At 43.9% G+C, this 19853-nt stretch overlaps 1 protein-coding gene across 2 annotated transcripts in view; it reads right to left on the bottom strand.

Annotated features, from left to right (window-relative positions):
* Nucleotides 1-2817: 2817 nt before the first annotated feature.
* The window catches only part of LOC126534014 (glucoside xylosyltransferase 1-like), a 58549-nt gene continuing 41513 nt past the window's right edge, over nucleotides 2818-19853 (bottom strand). Inside the window, exons 6-7 of one of the 2 annotated variants that reach the window (XM_055072577.1) lie at nucleotides 14106-14419; nucleotides 2818-6068 (exon numbers count right to left, since the gene is read on the bottom strand). In XM_055072577.1, coding sequence (XP_054928552.1) covers nucleotides 5892-6068; nucleotides 14106-14419 — 491 coding nt within the window. In that variant the 3' untranslated portion in view covers nucleotides 2818-5891. Of the gene's footprint in view, nucleotides 6069-6585; nucleotides 6857-14105; nucleotides 14420-19853 lie in introns of those variants that run through there. The other variant, XM_055072578.1, reaches the window with a different exon arrangement.

Raw genomic sequence — 19853 nt, 5'->3', positions numbered from 1 at the left:
TTTGAACGTGCCGATGATGTCGCCATTCTAGACTACTTAGAGTCCGATTTAGCCGACTTCTCTTATGGTGATGCTGCTGTTCTTTGGAACAAGTTTAAGAATGTGTGCTATTTTTGCTTACGTAACGTTGTACCTGATAAGACAGGGAAAACGGCCAAATCTACACCATGGATGAACAGGCATATAATACATTTCAAACGGAAGACTAAACAACTACAAAAGGAAAGAACAGTATCTCATGCTTTCACTGAATCTCGCACGTCTCTCTCCGATGCCATTACTCGCGCTAAGCCTTTCTATTTTAACACAAACCTCCCGAACTTCTTATCTGAGGATCCTCAGGGCTTCTGGAACTTTATGAAAGGAAGTAAAACGCATGTGCAACAAATATCTTATAACAGTGCCGTAATAACTAATCCCAAGACTATTGCGCAGCATCTTAATCACTACTTTCACAGTATTTTTCCACGCCTTCTGGGCCATTATCTTCAACATTTCCCTCTCATTTCTCGAATGTGACCGATTTTATTACCCGTGAAGGCGTTCTTAACATGCTGCTTAGCCTAAATGTTAAATCTTCACCGGGACCTGATGGCATTCCAGGCGCATTCCTTCGCGTTCCGCGGAAGCCCTCAGCAAGTTCCTTGTTGTTCTATTTCAAGCTTCTATTAAAACTGCATCCATACCTGACGATTGCAAGATGGCACGTGTCGTTCCCGTCCTGAAGAAAGGTGACCCGCTTTCTTTGTCACTGCAATTACCGCCGCATATCTGTATTATGTTCTTGTTCTAAGTTCCTAGAGCTTATTGTAGCTAAGATAATTTAAAGATTTCTTCAGGAAAACAATGTTTTGTCGCAACACCAGCATGGCCTTAGGAAATGGTTTTCGACAGTTACACAGTTACTCACCGTATTTCACTTTCTTGCGTCCGTCATTGACAGGGCCGTCCACGTAGACTTAATCTTCTTGGACTTCAGCGAGGCTTTCGACCTTGTACCACATCACAAATTAATCGAGAAACTGCAGATTATAAAACTGCCCGATTTTCTTATTGCCTGGGTCTCAACGTATGTAAAAGAGCGTAACCAATATGTATCAATAAACAGTGAAGAATCTTGTACCCTTCCTGTCACATCTGGCGTCCCTCAGGGCAGTGTGCTTGGGCCGCTGCTATTTCTGATATACTGTAACGACATTGTCGATGTGATTAACGAACCTGTGCAGATTCGCATGTATGCGGATGACTGCATTATCTTCAATGAGATCCAGTCAGGTGATGATCAGGTTGCACTAAACACGGCCCTTAACAAAATCCTCACGTGGAGCAGTGTATGGGGTGTGATACTAAACTCAGAAAAGACAGTTCTACAACGAATTACTAGAAAACTCAATCCATTTAAATTGCCCTTGTCTCTGGGTTCAGGGCTAATTACAGAAGTAAATGAACTTAAGTATCTCGGTGTGACACTAACAAGCAACTTAAGCGGGAACACGCACATTTCTAATGCTTTCTCCTCTGCTTGTTGCGCCATAAACAAAAAGATAGGCCAATCCAGGTTAAAAGACTAGCATACGAAACCTTTATAAGGCGGAAATTAGAATATGCGTGCATTGTCTGGGACGCACATACTACCAATAATATAAAAGCACTTGAGAAAATCTAAGGGGAAGCCGTCCGTGTCATTTTTTCGCCGTACAGCCGAACCATGCATGTCCGTCTCAGCACTAATGCAATCGAATTTAATCCCAACCCTTCAGTCCCGCCGCAAGTTTTTTCGTTAGAAGTTTTTATATTTGTTGAGTAACCAGAAAGTCGAACTAAGTTCCTCACTGTGCGTAGCATTTTCGACAACTAGACAAACCGGACATTCCCACAACCTTTCCCTTCCCCGTTCTTTGCTAAGACTAATTTATTTCAACGTTCTTTCTTTCCCCAGACAATCACAGATTGGAACGCCTTGCCGGCGGACTGTGTGGATTGTATTGATGTTATAAGTGACCATGTTGTTTAATTAGTATTGTTAAGAGTTATTTCCTACTGCTCGTTTTGCTTGAATTTGGATGTTACAATTGAACATTGTTAAATTTTTGTATTCCACTCCTGCTTGGGCCTCACGGTCTGCAGTATGTCATAAATAAATAAAATAAAAAAATAGCGAACTTCAGGTGCATAAAATACAGACGCCGGCTTTGCTGTTGCGGCTTGCAACGAGCAGTCGCTTGCGCCACTTATTCGACGCACCGTTCCCAGTATTTGTTCATGGCAGTGGCTTTAAACCATTCCGTGACATATTGTGCCTCGTTTTAGCGTGGCTGATCCCTATGAAGTGCGTTAGTTCTTAGGGCTCATTCACACCGGCGACTGACAGTGGTCGCGCGACCGAGTTGGTCGCAAAGCGACCACTCGCAAATGGTCGCAAATGGTCGCTTTTCTAGAAAAGTAACCATTTTGGGCCAGTCACTCTCTGCGCGATTTTTCAGTCGCGCGACCGTGGTCGCAAAACTGGTAAACCAATCAGCGGCGCACCGGAAGTGATCTTTTATATGTCTACATCCGGCCTCCTCCCACGTCGCGGCAAATTCTGCGTAGATTCCGAGAGTTCTCGCTGAGAACGATAATCTTCGGTATTGCGACTTGCGGGTCGCGTTCGGCCGGGCTTGCCGGTGTGAACATCAGTCAGCTTCGGTCGTTTTTTGATCGCGAGTCGCAAATGGTCGCGCGACCTCCTCAAGTGGCAGGTGTGAATGAGCCATTAAGAGGACCAGCTTCTCTTAGGAGGGGAAAAATCGTTTTGCTCGGCATACACAGAATGAATCAGGCTTTGAATGAGTTTGATTTTATTACTATTACACTCGTTACAAACACAAAGAAATATTGTGCAGGACAAGGGCCCGCGGTCAAGGACCCTAATGGGACCTCCTGTATAGCGTATAAGTAAAGGTATAAACGACAAGTGGAACAATGATTGTAAAAAAATAAAAAATAGTAAACATAACATTGGTTTACGACAGTACTAGCACAAATCGGCTACAAATTAAAAATAAATTATGGGGATTTACGTGCCAAAACCGCTTTCTGATTATGAGGCACGCCGTAGTGCAGGGCTCCAGAAATTTCGACCACCTGGGGTTCTTTAACGTGCACCTAAATCTAAGTACACGGGTGTTTTGGCATTTTCGCCCCCATCGAAATGCGGCCACCGTGGCCGGGATTAGATCCCGCGACCTCGTGCTCAGCAGCCCAACACCATAGCCACTGAGCAACCACGGCGGGTCGGCTACAAATTGCAAGTACACCTGTTAATTCATACAGCACATAAAAATGCCGCCATATGCTACAAAAATAATCATTATTATTACAGTCGACTAATTCGAAAAATTATCTCAATAGAGGTGGAAGTGACTATAACGCCATCATATAAGTAAATGGACAATGAGGCATAACCAGCCGGATTTTTATTTGTGTAGCGTATGTGTTAACAAAATGTACATTTGGAGGGAGAAAAGGAAAAAAAGAAGAGACAGAACTAAGTGATTGTAGATGATAAAATACGATTTTTCAGTTTTCGTTTAAATTAAAATGATATACATCACTTAATGGAGGTAGCGTCTTCCAGAAGGAAACGGACAAAGAAAAACAAAACAAAGAAGGGGCACTCTGCTTAGCCTAATTGGAGCGTACTTTGAGAAAAGTAAAATTATTGTTCAATGAAAATCGCGCAAGAATAATATTCAGTAGAAAAGATCGAGGTATCACATTGTTGCGGTGAGAGTAAGCTTGTTGTCGGCATAAAGACGTACCAAGATTACAGTTAATGAGTTTGTCTGTAGTAAGAATGCTATAGTCACGTATTAAACGTTTGGCATTGCAATGGTTAGGACTAAAATTGATAATTCTAACAACCTAGTTTTGCAAGACTTGTAATGATAGAAAGTGGTTAGCATACGTATTGCCCTCGCATGCACTGCAATAGTTTATATGAGAATGGATAAATGAGTAGTATAGAGAGAGTAATGTTTCATGACTCTAGACATAGCGAGCTTTTAAACGTGTCCTTATTCCGTAGGTTGCCTTCTGTCTAATGTTGGCTATGTGTTGATGAAATTTAAGATTACTATCAATTTCTACACCCACATAATTACAGGAAGAAGTAAGGGCGATAGGATTATCACCAAGGTAAAGTGCAGGCATGAATGCGGATGAGCGATGCTGGGACGCGAATAAAACAGATTTACTTTCAGACGGGTTCATGTCGAGCTGGTTAACGTTGCGCCAATTTAACATGTTGGTTAACTCAGCATTAAGTTTCGAAACTAGTTTACTTACACAATTGTCAGAGTTAAATATATTTGTATCAGCTGCATAAAGGATGCAGTTAGGAGAAAGCTGACAATTAAGTAGGTCGTTAACATATATTACAAACAAAAGTGAGCCAAATATGTATCCCTGTGGTACACCAAAGTTTGTTATCATTGATTTAGGAAGAACATAATTCATTCTTACTATTTGTGTTCTATCTTTTAAGTAATTTTTTATCACTCTTAGAGCAGCCGCGACCTGTTCTTCCGATAGAATCAAGTTTAAAAGACAAAATGCAGTGGTTAATTGCATCGAAGGCGTTAGTTAGACCAACTAACACTGATACAGCATACATGGCTTTGCCAATTGCCATCTTTATTTGTTCGGTTATGGCGATGAGAGCAGGCTCAGTTGAATAGCCCTTACGGCAGCCCAATTGGAAAGGTAAAAGTGGACTAAATTTCGACAGGTAAATAGCTCGGCGCTTTTGTACCAGCCGTTCAATAACTTTGCAGAAGAAGGGTCGAATGCAAACGCGTCTCTGAGTTCAACACATGGTCACCATTTTTGAATACTGGATTTATTCTGCCTTGTTTTTATCAAGCCAACAGCGTTGCTATCTAAAGAAAGAGCTACGATTCCTCGGTTTGTAGCTGTAACTATTGCAGTGTATGTTTTTGATCCTACCTTGGACACCTGTGCGGCTCATGGACATGCACGACATAAAAATTGTTACAGCGCAATCACATGCAACCACAAGTATGAAGGACGGGATACAAGCGCTGTACTGTGGTTGCATGCATACTTGTGGTTGCATGTGATTGCGCTGTAACAATTTTTATGTCAAGTATGCACCAACTCGCCCAGAAAGAAGTTTTAATGGACATGCACCTCTGAATGTTCTTTTTTGTTGTCCCATTTGTTTCCGCTCGTTCGGTATGTATTTAACGATGCGTGCGAAAATAAAAACTTTAGTTGAAGAAAGCGCTGTCTCTGCGTGTCTGTTACTTTCTAGGTCGTCGTTCAGTCGCGCTTACACACTCTATCATGTACACCATTAAGTCTAACACTCTGTAGCGCAGCAACAAAAAAGATATTATATTTTGTAAAAATCACCTAAGACAGCTGGATTGAATAATAATGATATATCCCAGACCAATATGTGATATGCTACTGATGAGTATACAACTAAATGGCGACGTCTGTTCTCAGTGGAAAGTTGCGGATATGGAAGCGTCGTGCTTCTACATGTTAGAAGCTTACCGATTTCTGACAATTTCTTTTAAAATGAAATGCATTAAATGAAAATTCTGCGTCTTGTCGCCTGTAAAATGCAACTTCCTCCCTTGAATGCAAGAAAGTTCACTCAAGTCGATTCAGCGGTTACTTTTCCGAGAGAATTTCAGCGTTTTGCATGCGTTTGAAGATTCCATCGGTGTTTCGCTCTTGGTACAGCGTCCTCTTAACAACCGACTGCTCCAGTCAGTTGACTGAACAGTGGTCACAAGACTATCGGGGCGTAGTTAATTCATGACGGAATATGGCCACCGGTAAGCGTCACTAAAGCCGCACGGAGATGCACTCCACCGCTACGTTCTATTCGCGGCCGTAGCTCGGCCAGTCACGTTGTCGACACGACTTGCAGACAGCGTAAGTAGAGGCAGCTGCTTGGTTAACTCTTTGGTGCACCCCGTCGGACGCGCCTTCTGGAGGCCTTCTCTCACAGGAACAATGAAGCCATCCACGAGACTTTGTCCAAGCTTGAACTGAAATGTTGAACAGAAGGAAACATTACGACAGAACTCATCTCCCGATGCGCTGCAACACAAGGTGGCCGACGCTTGTAATAAGGTCATTGCCAATTGCAGCCCGGTACTTGTTATACACGACTGACGGGTGAGGGCTTGGTCTACGGTTTATGAACATTATTAGCATCTGCAGTGCTGCGATCTTGTACCTATCATTGACGTGCCGCTAAGCATAGTGACAACTCCGTCGCCAACGGCACCACTTCTCCCAACAAAGCAGCAACAATGCCAATGCCAGAGAGCTTTATGCATACCAGTTGACAAACTCGATAATTATCTTTTGACATAATATATAAGCATTTGTAATTTTGCGGATTCTTACCTTCAAATAGTACAATATTTAACAGCACTTTTGAGTGGGCGTCAATATTTTTATCCCTTCTTTAATGCCTTAGCTTTAGGGGCTGATGATATACGTGTTGGGTATATGTCAGGATTCTTCGGTCTGCACACGTTATTCGCAAACCGAGGGATTCGTCGGTGCTCTGACTCAAATATAGAGTGACGGACTCAAAGAAGCAAATTTTGCCTTGAGATGCAGTTAGAGCTTTTAATTGCCTATACGTCTCCTTGAGACTTCTGGGAAGAGGTCTTCAGTTTTTTGCCGTTTAAAATAATCTTTTGTTTTGCAGGAGAAGTGACGCAAACCCATGCTCGTAATTTTTTTCAGGCTTCCTTGTGGTTTGTCCCGAACAGTCTGTTCTGTTTTGCCGCTGCGTCAGCCAATGTTCTCCCTCCTTGCACGACTGCGAAGTCAAGAAAAACTTGCATTTTTGGAGGAACCAAAGTAAGCTGCAATTTTCTTTAGTGAAAATAGGCACGGAACCAAAAAGAACAAAAGGAGAGCGGGGTTATCGATTCGCGCAGTAAAATTTTCTCTTGTAGAAGTAGATTCCGTTTAGTAGACCCCCCCCAGCTGCTTCTCGTTCGCATGAAACTGGAGATAGCGCTCTAAAGAAGGCACAGGATTTCAACTCTTTCTTCTCGCCAGTTTTCACACGCGATAACGGCTTCCTGCCCGATTTTACAGATGAATCTGAAAGGCCGCCTTTTCAAGATGTAAAATTGACGAACAGGGTGTATTTAATCTCTTACTCCTCATGAACACTAAAAGAAGTACGGGCCCTGACGGAATTCCTAATGAATTTTTACAAAGGTATGCAGAGTGGGTTTCTAAATTTCTAACTGTAATTTTTCAGGCATCTGTTAACCAGTGTTCCTTTCCCAGGGCATGGAAGCGTGCTAAAGTTATCCCAATTCATAAACGTGGCAGCAAATCAGACGTTAAAAATTATAGGCCAATCTCCCTTACTAGCACTTGTTCAAAACTACTTGAACATATCATATCTAAGCAATTATTGGTCTACCTTGACAACTACCATATCCTAAACAAATGCCAACACGGGTTCCGTCAGGGACTCTCTACAGTTACTCAACTAATAGAGACTGTTCACGATCTCGCATATACAATAAATAACCGAGGCCAAACAGACATAATATTCTTAGATCTGGCCAAGGCTTTTGATAAGGTGTCGCACCCAAAGTTGCTATTAAAAATTAAAACTATATTCAAAAACCCTCGCTTATCTGAATGGTTTTCGTCCTACCTAAGCCATAGAGACCAATATGTCGCATGTGAGGGATACCGGTCTTCCTTTTCGCCTGTGGAGTCTGGAGTACCCCAAGGAAGTGTATTAGGCCCCCTGTTATTTTTATTATTTATCATTGACATGCCGCATGACATTACTGTTCCCATCAGACTCTTCGCAGATGATTGCGTATTATGTAACCGTATCGAATCAGCTGCCGATCAGACGGATTTAAATTCAAATTTGCAAAAGGTAAAAAACTGGTGTGACAGCTGGCAAATGGTTCTGAACTCTGACAAAACGGTTTACATTTCTATCTCTAGAAAACGAAGTATTATTGATTACGATTATTCCATTGAAGGTGTCGCGTTACAAAGAGTGTCAACATTTAAATACTTGGGTTTAAAGCTTACCTCGGATTTGCATTGGAACGAACAGGTTGATTACGTATTTACCAAGGCCCAGAAAGCCTTGTGGTCGCTTAGAAGAAATCTGTATAATGCTACCCCTGAAGTAACATGCCTGGCATATAAAACTTTGATTCGACCGGTTATGGAGTATGCAAAAATTGTGTGGGACCCACACACTTCATCTAATCAGTCTAAGCTGGATAAAATTCAGCGGCTTGCTGCACGGTTTATTTTTAACAAATATCGTCGTTCCCACTCTCCTACCCAGTTATGTGAACTTGCTGAACTTCCTTCTCTAGAGTCTAGAACTGAGTATGACCGTTTGAAATTTCTTTTTCTTATTATTCATGGCCATGTTAAAATTGATAAAGATGACTATTTTCACTTCTCTCCTCGTAACTATTTTCGTCATCGCCACAGTATGTATATCCCTCCTCCAATTAATCGCAATGATTGTTTTAAATACAGCTTCTTTCCGAGAGCAATAAAACAATGGAATCTATTATCAGACTCAATAGTAAGGACATCATCTTTACGCGATTTCCTTGAAAATGTCAAAAGCACATGTGTATGCATACCATAACTTGGCCTAATGGTTATACTGTACACCTGGATATCGTATTACATGCCGTATTTGCCATGGGGCTACTATCAGTGCATTCCCCAAAATGTACTTTATTTTTCTTTATCGTGTAAACATATTTTTGCTTGTATTGTGACCTACCACTCCTGCAATAGCCCAAAGTTGGGCTGACAGTATCAATAAATGAAATAAATGAAAATGAATAGTGTTTGGTAGGAATGTTGCGTATAAGCACGCATTCGATTTTATCTCACGAATGCACGGTAACACTTTCACTGCTTGAAATACGTGTCACACTAGGCGCTTTTTAGTTGCATTTCCACTTGTTTTGGTCGCTTTGTCGTGCAGCTGATTGGTCAGCTTACTTTGAGGATTGAGTTGAGAAACGGTCTTCGTACGTAGCTCTGCGGGATGTTATTTCGCTGGCTTTCACGTGGCCATCGACTACGTACCGCTGAGCCTGCTGTCGAAAGCACCTAATTATGCAGTGCGGGCGGAATCTCTTGCCAGGAACCCGACTCAAGGCCGGCTCTTTGGACAAGATATAAGAGATAACAGAAATTCTGCACAGATTATTCTGATGTTGCGAGAACGGATCCAGCCGAATATTAAATATATAGCTGTTTCTTAACCTCTTGATAATGATAATGGGCAGCACAAGTGGTGCAAACACTTTCCTTCCGTCTTTTCGCACCCGCGGCAAAACGCTGCTCCCGTACGGCTGCTTTATTTGTTCTAAATATAGATTTTCTTTTCATGCTCCGTTGGCCTGCTGTATCCAACATAGCAGTTCCTCTTCAATGGAAGACACGCAAAGTGGAAACAGGCCGAGTGATTTTTCCCGTACGTTGAAGACATACTGTTGTCTCCAACTCAATATAAACAAAGCCTACATTGAAAATCCGCGAGGCTACATGTGAAAGTGAGGGAATTCATGTTAGTCATTCTGTCAGAAAAAGTCGCAGTTTCACCGGACAGGCGAAGCATCGATTGCGGCAGCAAATTAGTGTGCAGTGTTGCGGCTAGGGTGGCGTTCAGGGCATAGAATGCAGCAAGCCCATCGACTACGACGCCAAGTTGTAGCAAATGGAGGAAAAAGGGTTTATTTCGCTTAGTTAGACAGCTCCAGTACGGAAGCCCACTCGATGCAGGAGCAAGTTAAAGGTCTCAATTCACATCTAGATTCTCTGTCCTCACTCTCGAAAAGTACCTGGTTTTGATCTCGTCCTCTTCCCTAAGCGAGTCGACTAGGGAATGTGAAGTTTGTCAAGCAGCAGATCCCCATCGTCGACTCCGTTGCCATACCACGCCCACGCTCACCATAACCCGCAGTAATTCCGCTTTGAAGAAACTGGTTTAGAATCTGAGGAAAGATATCATCCGGCGACACCTGGTTCGTTCGTCGTTGCCCCCCCCCCCCCCCCCCCTAACTCGTTCATCCGTTTCTCCAGTTTCCAGGTAATGGTGGGGTGAGCGCTTTTAGTCGTCCCTGTCTCGTTGACGTCTGAATAGGAGGTTTGGTGGTTTGACACGTGGCAAACGTTCAATTAACACCCTTGGTGGTGCTGAGACGTAACAGCTATGCCAATAAGGACAGTAACCTTATATGCCCATATAAATTTGTAAACATTCGCTTACTAACTAAATTAAGAAGCATGGTGTCACGCGCACCCAAGCAAACATGAACACATCTCACTCGATGACAGCGCACACTTGCTCTAATAACGCTGGAGTGAGGAAGTGTGGTAGCAGCAGCGACCGAATTCGCCTTCGTGCTGCCGCTAGCTTTAGTGCGAACTAAACGGCCAGAACACAGCGCACACGAAGCTATCAGCACTTAGCGCGCTTTGTCTCAATCGCATATGCATTTCGAAATAGGGCCTGCGTGGCCGCGCCATACGCAGCTGCCACTGGAGTAGCGCGTTTGCACGCGATGCAGGAAGACGGCACGCTACGTCTCCGCCTTCCTTGTTTGCGTGCTTGAGATTGAGCCACTATCGTCGGTTAATCCTCAGACGCTTTCACTCTCAGATACAGCATACGGCGTGCGGCGACGATCTTATCGCACTTGAACTTTATACGGAACATTACGACGACGCCAATGACGGCGGCGGAAGTACGCCTGGAGCGCCCGATTAATTCATGTCGCAATAAAATTGTTTGGACACGCAACCAGAATGAGAACATGTATGCCATATGTAATATGCGAGGTACGGAAAGCGGACCATCGTGAACAAAGTTCGCATATTCGCATATTAGCATATTCGTGTAAGACAACGGTCGCATCTGTCCCATTTGTGGCTGGTGACGGATCGGTAGGCGTTGCGGAGAAGGGTGGCAAATAGGCGGCCTCGAGCTCGTGGCGGAGACCATGGGGATCATGTTGTCGCTGGTGTTCGGGTGACTCTGATGGTACTCACATGTGGACGTCGCGGCGGTATTGGACTGACGAGCGAATTGATGCGTGATACAGCTGCTTTTAGTTTGTTCGAAGCAATGACATTCCTCGATAAGGATGTCGGCAGTGGGAAAGATCGAAAAAGCCGCAGTTTTGCCCGAAAGGCGAAGCATCGATTGCGATAGCAAACTAGGGGACAGCTAGGCAGACGAAGTAAGGGTATATCGTAGTTTTATCCGCCGTATAAACTTGCAAGATAGGTATACTAACTAAATTAACAACCATGGTGTCACGCGCACACAAGCAAACATGAACACACCTCACTCGATGACCGGAGAAACTCGCTGTAAAAATGCTGCAGTGAGTAAACGCGGCAGCAGCCGCGATCGAATTGACCTTCGTGCAGCCGCTCGCATCAACAGGAAGTCGCGAAAATGCAGCGCAATGCGGACTCTGCACGCGTCGCTGATGAATTTCAAGATACAGCGTCAGGGCCGGGTTCGCGCGGCCGACCAGACCGGCCGAAGTTGAAAGTGCGCCCCTCTTTTCCACCCTCTCCCGCGAAGCCTTGCGCGCGACGGAAGGCGGCGCGTTTCCTCCCCGCTTTCGTCCGTAGCGTGCACGAGCTTGGGCCGCGATCGGCGGCTCACCCTCGCATGCTTTCACTCGCACATACAGCATCCGGCGCACGGCGACGATTTTATCGACCTAGGACATTATACGGAACCTCATAACGGTGCCGACGGTAACAGCGGCGGCAGAAATGCATCCGGAGTGTCCATATAATTGCTATCGCAATAAAAACGAGATTCATCGAACCACAGGTGAGCTTAGCTACGAACTCTGGGTCGATGAAATGTCTCTGTCACAATCATGTCACGCGCTACAGCGGGTCGTCCATGTAGTGCGGCTTAAGTCGGTTCATGAGCGTCAGCGCACTGCAGAAAATTTATTGGGTGCATAGGTTATAATATTAAAGCGAATAGCTTTCTTTGGCTCTTTCGATCGTTTTCATGGTAGGCCGGGGGCACGACGGCATGTCAGAGAGAGATAGGTAGAGAGAGAGAGAGAGAGATAGAGAGAGAGAGAGTGACAGAGAGACGCGTCTCGTTGGGCAATCGAGTTGCGAAGGGGGCCGAGGGGGGAACGTGGAAAGTGAAAGGGAGAGGGGCACATGGTCGCTCGTTCATCGCAGCTGGGAGAGGGAAAGGGCGCGAGATTTTGGGCAAGAGAGTGTCGGGGAAAAAAGCCAGAGAGGACTATTCTATAGAAGGACTTGTTCATTCATTCATTTATTTATACTGTCAGCCTTCTTACGTCTATTACAGGAGTAGAGAATAAAAACAACAACAAGAAACATAGAATGTGACCGAGTTACAAGCTTTCGCTCACAAAGCTTGTCTTAGAATGGAAAAGACGTATGAAATGCAACATACATGGGAAAATAATAAGGAAACCATTCACAATTTGGCATCGCGTCGTCATAGACACAATAAGTGTCACACATCTAAAAGAAAATGCATACATATTGGGCAGTGGGCATACATATTGGGCACTAGGTGTTATTGCAAAAAATTGTGCTTTTAAGACTATCCAAAAGGCAGTTAAAGACATCGAGGGGACAAGAGAGTCGGGTAACAAATTCCATTCTCTTATCGCCCTAGGAAAGAAACTGAACTTGAATCAATCATTGCGGGCGAGTGGAGGAGGAATGTACATACTATGACGATGCCTCGTTGACGCGTTCATAGGGAGCTCAAAATAATCATCTGGTTTAATACCTTCTTGATCGTGTATAACTTCGAAAAGGAATTTGAATTTTGTATTTTGTTCTGAGCTCAAGTGGTGCTACATCAGCTAATTGACATAACTGTGCTGGAGAATGGATGCGACGATATTTATTAAATATAAACCTGACAGCTAGCCTCTGTATTCGGTCAAGTTCAGAACAGTTAGCTATGGTGTGTAGGTCCCAAATAATTTTAGCATGTTCAATAATTGGTCTAACAAGAGTTTTGTAAGCAAGACATTTAATTTCAGGGGTTGCCCGATTGAGGTTCCGCCTCAAAGGCTGCAGGGCTTTAAGCAATTTGATGCACACATTTTCTCTGTGTGTGTTGTTGGGCTAATTGGTGTCCCTTCTGTGTAATTGTGTCTTCGCGCTACATTATGTCGGCAAGCAGAGAGAGAGGAGGAAGGGAGGCTGTCGCTTGTGCGTTCGTCGCGCGTCTCTTTGGCCACCCGACGGCGGCCAGCCGATCGTGGACTGTATACGCCATGGCCGAAAATTCATAGCATATTCTCGCCCATGGAAAGCCCAGCGCAAGCGCAGGCTTGTATTCTGTCAAACGTTGACGCCGTTCACGCGGATGCACCAAGGAGAGCAACAAGTGGATGCTTCACGTCTGGTACGAAAGAACTACACGAAGGCACCGAAGGAAAGGGCGCGCCCTTTCAGGCAACCGAGCTTCTGGGATAGGCGGCAAGGAGGTGGGCAGGACACCGTTGACTACTCGCTCATTCATTCGGGACATTTGCTTAAATTGACAATCATTGTCGATGGTTTATGCATAATTTTTTTCCCGCCTTTCCTTTCTTGTGTGAGCACCAGAAGGACAACTTCTATAGAACGGAGTTATACGTATGCGCTGCTTTTCATTTTCCTCTTTTATCGCATTACCGGAGCTGTCATCCTTATCACTCTTTTATTTAAAAGCGAGACGCGTGAGCTGTATCGGATTGCGTAAAATGTCGTATACGTCTCGGGTGGTGCAGCTAGAGGAGCGGGCTGTGGTTGAACAATCGGTGCGATGAATGACTTGTTTAGGGCGCCGTCACCACCACCACCACCAACAACAACGACAACGACAAAAACAAGAATGACGGCGAAGACAACAATCAAGTTTCGTTCAACAATCAATTGACGTTTCGGAGCGCCCCTGGCGCATACTGGTTCCCACGACCAATAGAGAAAAAACCCAATGTGACTGGGCTCATCACTGACGATGCCCTTACCTTCTGCATGGCCTGATGGAGCACGACAAATGCCGGCTCGAGCTTCTCCAGAATCATCTTGCGCGAGGCGTGCACCACTGCCACTGGGCCGTCAGTGCAAAGGGCGTCACCATGGCAGTGCTCCCCGCGGAAGTTCCAGCGGCAGGTGAACGTGAATATCCCTTGCGGGTATCGATAGAACAGGATGTTCAGCAAATCCTGGTCAGCCCACGGAATGCGGCCCTCGAACTCCCGCTTGAGCTCCAGTACACGTCTCTCCAGGCCAAAGGCACGCATGCGCGTAAGGTTCATCATCAGCAAACCAGCATTCAACGCTGCACCATCAAACAGATAGGAAGAGGAGTAGGAGGCACTTTGTCACAAATATATCTGAAATCACAGGTACATCGTATACGGACAGGCACGGTGCCTCATGATTCCCCATTAAAACACATGTGAAACGCTGATATGCTTTTCGGAGACAACCACCGGACCGATTAGAATGAAATATGTTGAAATTACGAAGAAAAATTACATTCTCTACCCGTAATGAAGAGAAATCCTGATTTGAGATCTCGAATTTTATTTTACCAAGATTACCAAAAATCAGTAGGAAAGAAAAAGAAAGAAAATTAAAGCACGAGATATGCAAATTCGGAACACCGCACCAACAAAGCTGTCGCAGTTCTGTAAACTGCATCTGTTAGAGCAGTAAAGTGGGCAAATGTGATTACTGGATTTACCCTTTACGTCAATTTGTTACAAGGTTTACGCGGCTGCTGCCACGTCCTACGAAGCTTCCAATATTACATTTCAGAGCGGTGTACGATAGATACACCAGTGCTGCGCACCTTAGATCGATTACTACGTGGGGTTTACAAGACTGCACTGTAGTTTTTGTTTGCCGCGGATTTGGAGTTGTAAACTGAATTAGATGATCTTGATGAAGTTTAGCAATTTCAAAGAATTCGTCTAAAACAATACAGGTGCTAATAAAGAAAAAAGGCTCACTATATTTGCTACATTTTGGCTGTTCCTTTCGGCAAACTTCATACAAACTGGTGTCCTTGTTGCTGCGCAGCATGATATCTCCGTTGATATGCATTTACAGATGACGAGCTAAAGCTCATTCCTCTAACCGAAGCTCTACTTCGGCGCAAAATTGTATTTATCTGTTCAAATAGTGTTCATATAGGAACGCTTTCGAAAGGGGTCACGGATAACTACAGCGGTTAGACTAATGCGGCGACACCCAGGGAGCTCCATAGAGCATTGTGCACATGCTACACGACGGAAAGGTACAAATGAGTTTCTCGCGTCGATTTTCTTCTCTGCGACGCTCCTGCCATGCATATGCAGGCTCCGAAGCAGCCTCCAACGCAGCGTGCAAGACTTTCAACACGACAACACAAAGACAAACAACAGCAACCACAACAGCAGCAGCAGCAGCGGTGGCGGCGGCGCAAAAGTCGAAGGAAGAGCTAAAGGATGTTTCGTTTTAAAACGCCCTTACCGGCCACCGTGGCTTAGCGGCTACGGTGTTGTGCTGCTAAGCACGATGTTGCGGGGTGAAATCGCGACCGTGGCAGCCGCATTTCGATGGAGTGAAATGTAAAAACGCCTGTGTCCCGTGTAATTGGGGGCACGTTAATTATCCCCTGGTGGTCAAAATTCATCCGTAGTGTCCATGTAGTGGGGGACACTACGGCGTGTCTGAAAATCAAATCGTTGCTGTGGCATGTAAAACTCCAGAATTAAATTCAAAAACTCCATTGAACCTTGCATTCTGTGCACGTTAAATAATCTCAGGTGGTCAAAATTAAAGTGGAGTCTCCCACTACGACTTGCCTCATGGTCATATCGTTGTTTCGGCCTATAAAGTCCGATTGAGAGCGAGAGAGCGAGCGCGCGCGCGCGTATGTGTGTGTTTGTGTGTGGCTTATGCTGCATTGTCGTATCAGATGTTTTCGAATTCATAGACACGAAGTTCACGATTGCACTTGTTTAGACTTGTACACGTATGATCGAGTTTGTGGAATAATGATCAAGCACCTATGATATTGAATAGTTTTGCATTTTAAGTGAACTTTAATCTCGCTGGTGTTATCGGAAGTTACTTCACTCTATTGTTGAGAAGTAAACTAGGTATCTCGCTGTAGCTTAACCAAGAGATCGAGTGAGTGCATTCAGGATAAGCGCAGGGGCCAATGCATGCTTCATGGCACCATCTGTCTGTTACATTTGTCTGTCTGTGGGCCAAGCTCAACTGCGTCTTCAATGTAGCTGGTGAAGTTTTCGCCCTTTTGCTGAGGGCGACCACGCAAGCGTTGTTCCCCGCGAAGCTTGCGCAGATCAGGGCGACCGAAGACTTCTTTGAAACAATTCTTGCTTAGGGCACCGGAGCAGACGTTAGGCGATGTCTGGGGAGGATCCGGCTATGCGGCGTCCTGAGGTATGGAAGAAACGGTAGGGATCGCCCCGGTGCGGAGTTCCACGTTTGTGAACGGCCCAGCACGACCACCAAATTTCAAGAGGCATTCTGGTTTAATTGATGAAACCTTCAGAGAGTCAGAGAGTAGAGCACCGCAGCGAGAGGTCACACAGCTGAGGCAACACAGGCGCAAGGCCTCGTCTTTCGAGAAGCAGTGCATGCTGCTCGTTCTTGTCAAGTACAATATATATATATAATTTATTTATTGAATACTGCAGACACGTGGTCCAAGCAGGGAGGGCGACATATGGTACATAAAACGAACATCAGATTGACAAAACAAACAGACCCATGAAAAAGAAGATTAGGATGTGGATTCAATTTATACAGTTCTATTCGGTTACAGTTCGAGGAATGAAAGAAACCTTATATGTGTTTGTTCTCGCAAAGTAAGGGGTTAATGCATCATGTCTGCGCTGGCCTGTAGTTCTGGTCGATAGCTGCGATAAATTTTCAGATGAGTCAAGGGATAAATTGTTAGTGTGAAGTAGTTTAAGAAATTCAAGTCTCTGTTTTTTTCTTCTAAGTTCGAGTCGTTCAAGGTTGTTAATTTCCATAAGTTCGGTGGGGGAATCACATCTGGAAAATTTGTTATATATAAATCTGACCGCTTTTTTCTGAATTCTCTCAATACTATTGATATTAGTTTTTGTGTATGGATCCCAAACTATGCAAGCATATTCCAGCTTAGGTCTAATTAGGGAGATGTAGCATAGCATTTTAATGTTAGGTGGGGCTTTCTTAAGTTTGTGTCTCAACAAGCGTAATTTTCTGAAGGCTGAAGCGCAAGTGTTAGTTATGTGATCATTCCATGGGTCACTCCTAAGGGTCACTCTTAGGTATCTATAGCTAGTGACTTCATGAAGAGGTGATGGACCTAACTTATATGTATAAAGCAGGGGTGAGTTATTATGTGTCATTCGCAGTAGTACGCTTTTATCTGTGTTTAGTGTCATTCCCCAGCACCCGCACGATGCAAGAATATTATTTAAACTACAACACAAACTAGTTTAATCATGGAGAGAAACAATATCTTTAAAGAGCACAACATCATCGGCAAATAATCGAATCTGTACACCACCTTCAACCGTGTTAACCATATCATTAATATATAGAATAAAAAGAAGAGGACCGAGCACAGTGTCCTGGGGAACACCCGATGTGACCGGAAGGCAGCCCGATTTCTCGCCATTTATCTCAACGAATTGTTTCCGGTTAGACAAATAAGCATAAATCCAAGAGATAAACATCTGAGGGATTCCTGCATTTTCAAGTTTTAGAATTAATTTATCATGACGGACCGTATCGAATGCCTTACGGAAGTCAAGGAAAATGATGTCTATTTGTCCGTTCTTGTCAAGGGTTGATGCAAAGGAATGAACTACAGTGACCAGCTGTGTGACAGTCGAATACCCTCTTCTGAACCCGTGCTGGAGGTTAGTTAATATTGAATGCTTTTCTAGACATGTGGCTATGCTTTTTGCTATGGTATGTTCGATGAGTTTGCAGCATGATGACGTTAAAGAAATAGGACGGTAATTATCTACAAGTAGAGGGTCTCCCTTTTATGAATTGGTGCTTTCGGGCTGTTGTCCAGTCGGTAATTCAGACGACAATAATGAAGCACTGAATATTATAACAAGAAACTTTGATAAGGTTACATCATATCTACGGAGAAACAAATTAGGGATATTATCAGGCCCACTTGAACATTTCGGTTTTAGTTTCAGCACCATAGACAGTACACCAGCATACGATATAAAATTCACATCAAACGGTTGGTACACTGGGCAGTTACATGAATAATTACTGGGATTTGAGAAGACACTGTGAAAAACATAATAAAGTGATGAGCAAGTTCAACCTTCTGCGTAACCATCTGTCCATTTATTGTAATGTGGGATATTGGTTTCTTCTTCTCGGCAATGTAATTCCAAAATTTACTTGGATCGTTTGTAATAAAATTAGGCGGAGATGAGTTAAAATAATAATCCTTTGATTTACGCACGGCAAGTGCAAGCTTGTCTTGTAGTTCAGATATTAAGTTTGGCTGCGTACGGGCCTTTTTTAATCTCTTAATTTTACGTTTCATATGAATGATGTTGCGATTGATCCGTGGTGTTTGCTTGTGAACTTGCTTTTTCTTATTTGGTATGAATTTATCAAGGCCAAAATGACACATGTCCTTAAAGCGGGTCCAAAGTAAGTTAACATTATTTTTGTCAAAATCAGTTAGACAACTTTCCAAGTAATCAATCACGCATGCGTCGTTCGCGCGAGGATAATCTTTGACAAACTGGGCAGAGGATTTTTTAGTTTTAGCACAGGAAACAAGCTGTAAGCAAACACAAACAAGACAGTGGTCGGATAGCCCCTGCTCGATCACCACCGTGAATTCAGCGAATTTCCTAGCTAAGAAAACAAGGTCCACAGTTGAAGATGAAGAACCTTGCACACGTGTCGGTTCAAGAGCAATTTGTCTGAGATCATGTGTTAACATGATATCAAAGAGTACATTAATATCCTGACTGTGATGTGGCCCAGGCTGAAGGCGCATCCAGTCTACATAGGGCAAATTAATATCACCTAGTATGATAATCTTACTGTGTAAATAGTTATTCATACAAGACCGTAAGTCATGCGAAAATTCAGGAGGGGAGTCAGGAGGCCTGTAGATTGCGAATATAACGAGGGTATAACCCCAAAGAGACACCTTAATGCATAGCCATTTCAACGTAGGTATTATGTCCAGAACGACAGCCTCTATCGGATCTTTAATTAGGACCGCCACACCTCCTCCCCTAGAAGACCGATCCACGCGATAAACACTATAGCAGGGAGGAAAGATGTCTTGGTCGTTAATGCCTTCGCGAAGCCAAGTTTCGGTAATAACAGTAATGTGAGGGTCGTGTTGAAGCTACAGTATTTCTAAGGAATCTGCTTGATTTACAATACTTCTAGCATTAATATTTAATAATCGTAGTTGCTTATTCCTTGAAAGTTCTGCAACCTGTACCCGTTTGTTTTGCGATTCGTCCCAAAAGAAAACATGCCTGTCTACTTTGAGCTTGTCGTGTATAAGTGACACCTTCTTTCCTTGAAGTTTATCGTTTCTTGCACTTTCACACAGAAGCTTGCGCTTCTTTAAGGTAGATTGTGAGTAGTCGTCCTGAATGAAAATACTAGTTCCCTTCAGTTTTTTTTGCATTTTGCAGTATTTCTTTCTTTTCATTAAAATTCTGAAGATACACGATTACCGGTCGCTTGTCACCTTGCCT

This window comes from Dermacentor andersoni, chromosome 7 (genome assembly GCF_023375885.2).
Source record: "Dermacentor andersoni chromosome 7, qqDerAnde1_hic_scaffold, whole genome shotgun sequence".
Lineage (NCBI taxonomy): Eukaryota > Metazoa > Arthropoda > Arachnida > Ixodida > Ixodidae > Dermacentor > Dermacentor andersoni.
The sequence above is the reverse complement of the archived record's forward strand: the minus strand, read 5'-3'. Positions and strand labels throughout refer to the sequence as shown.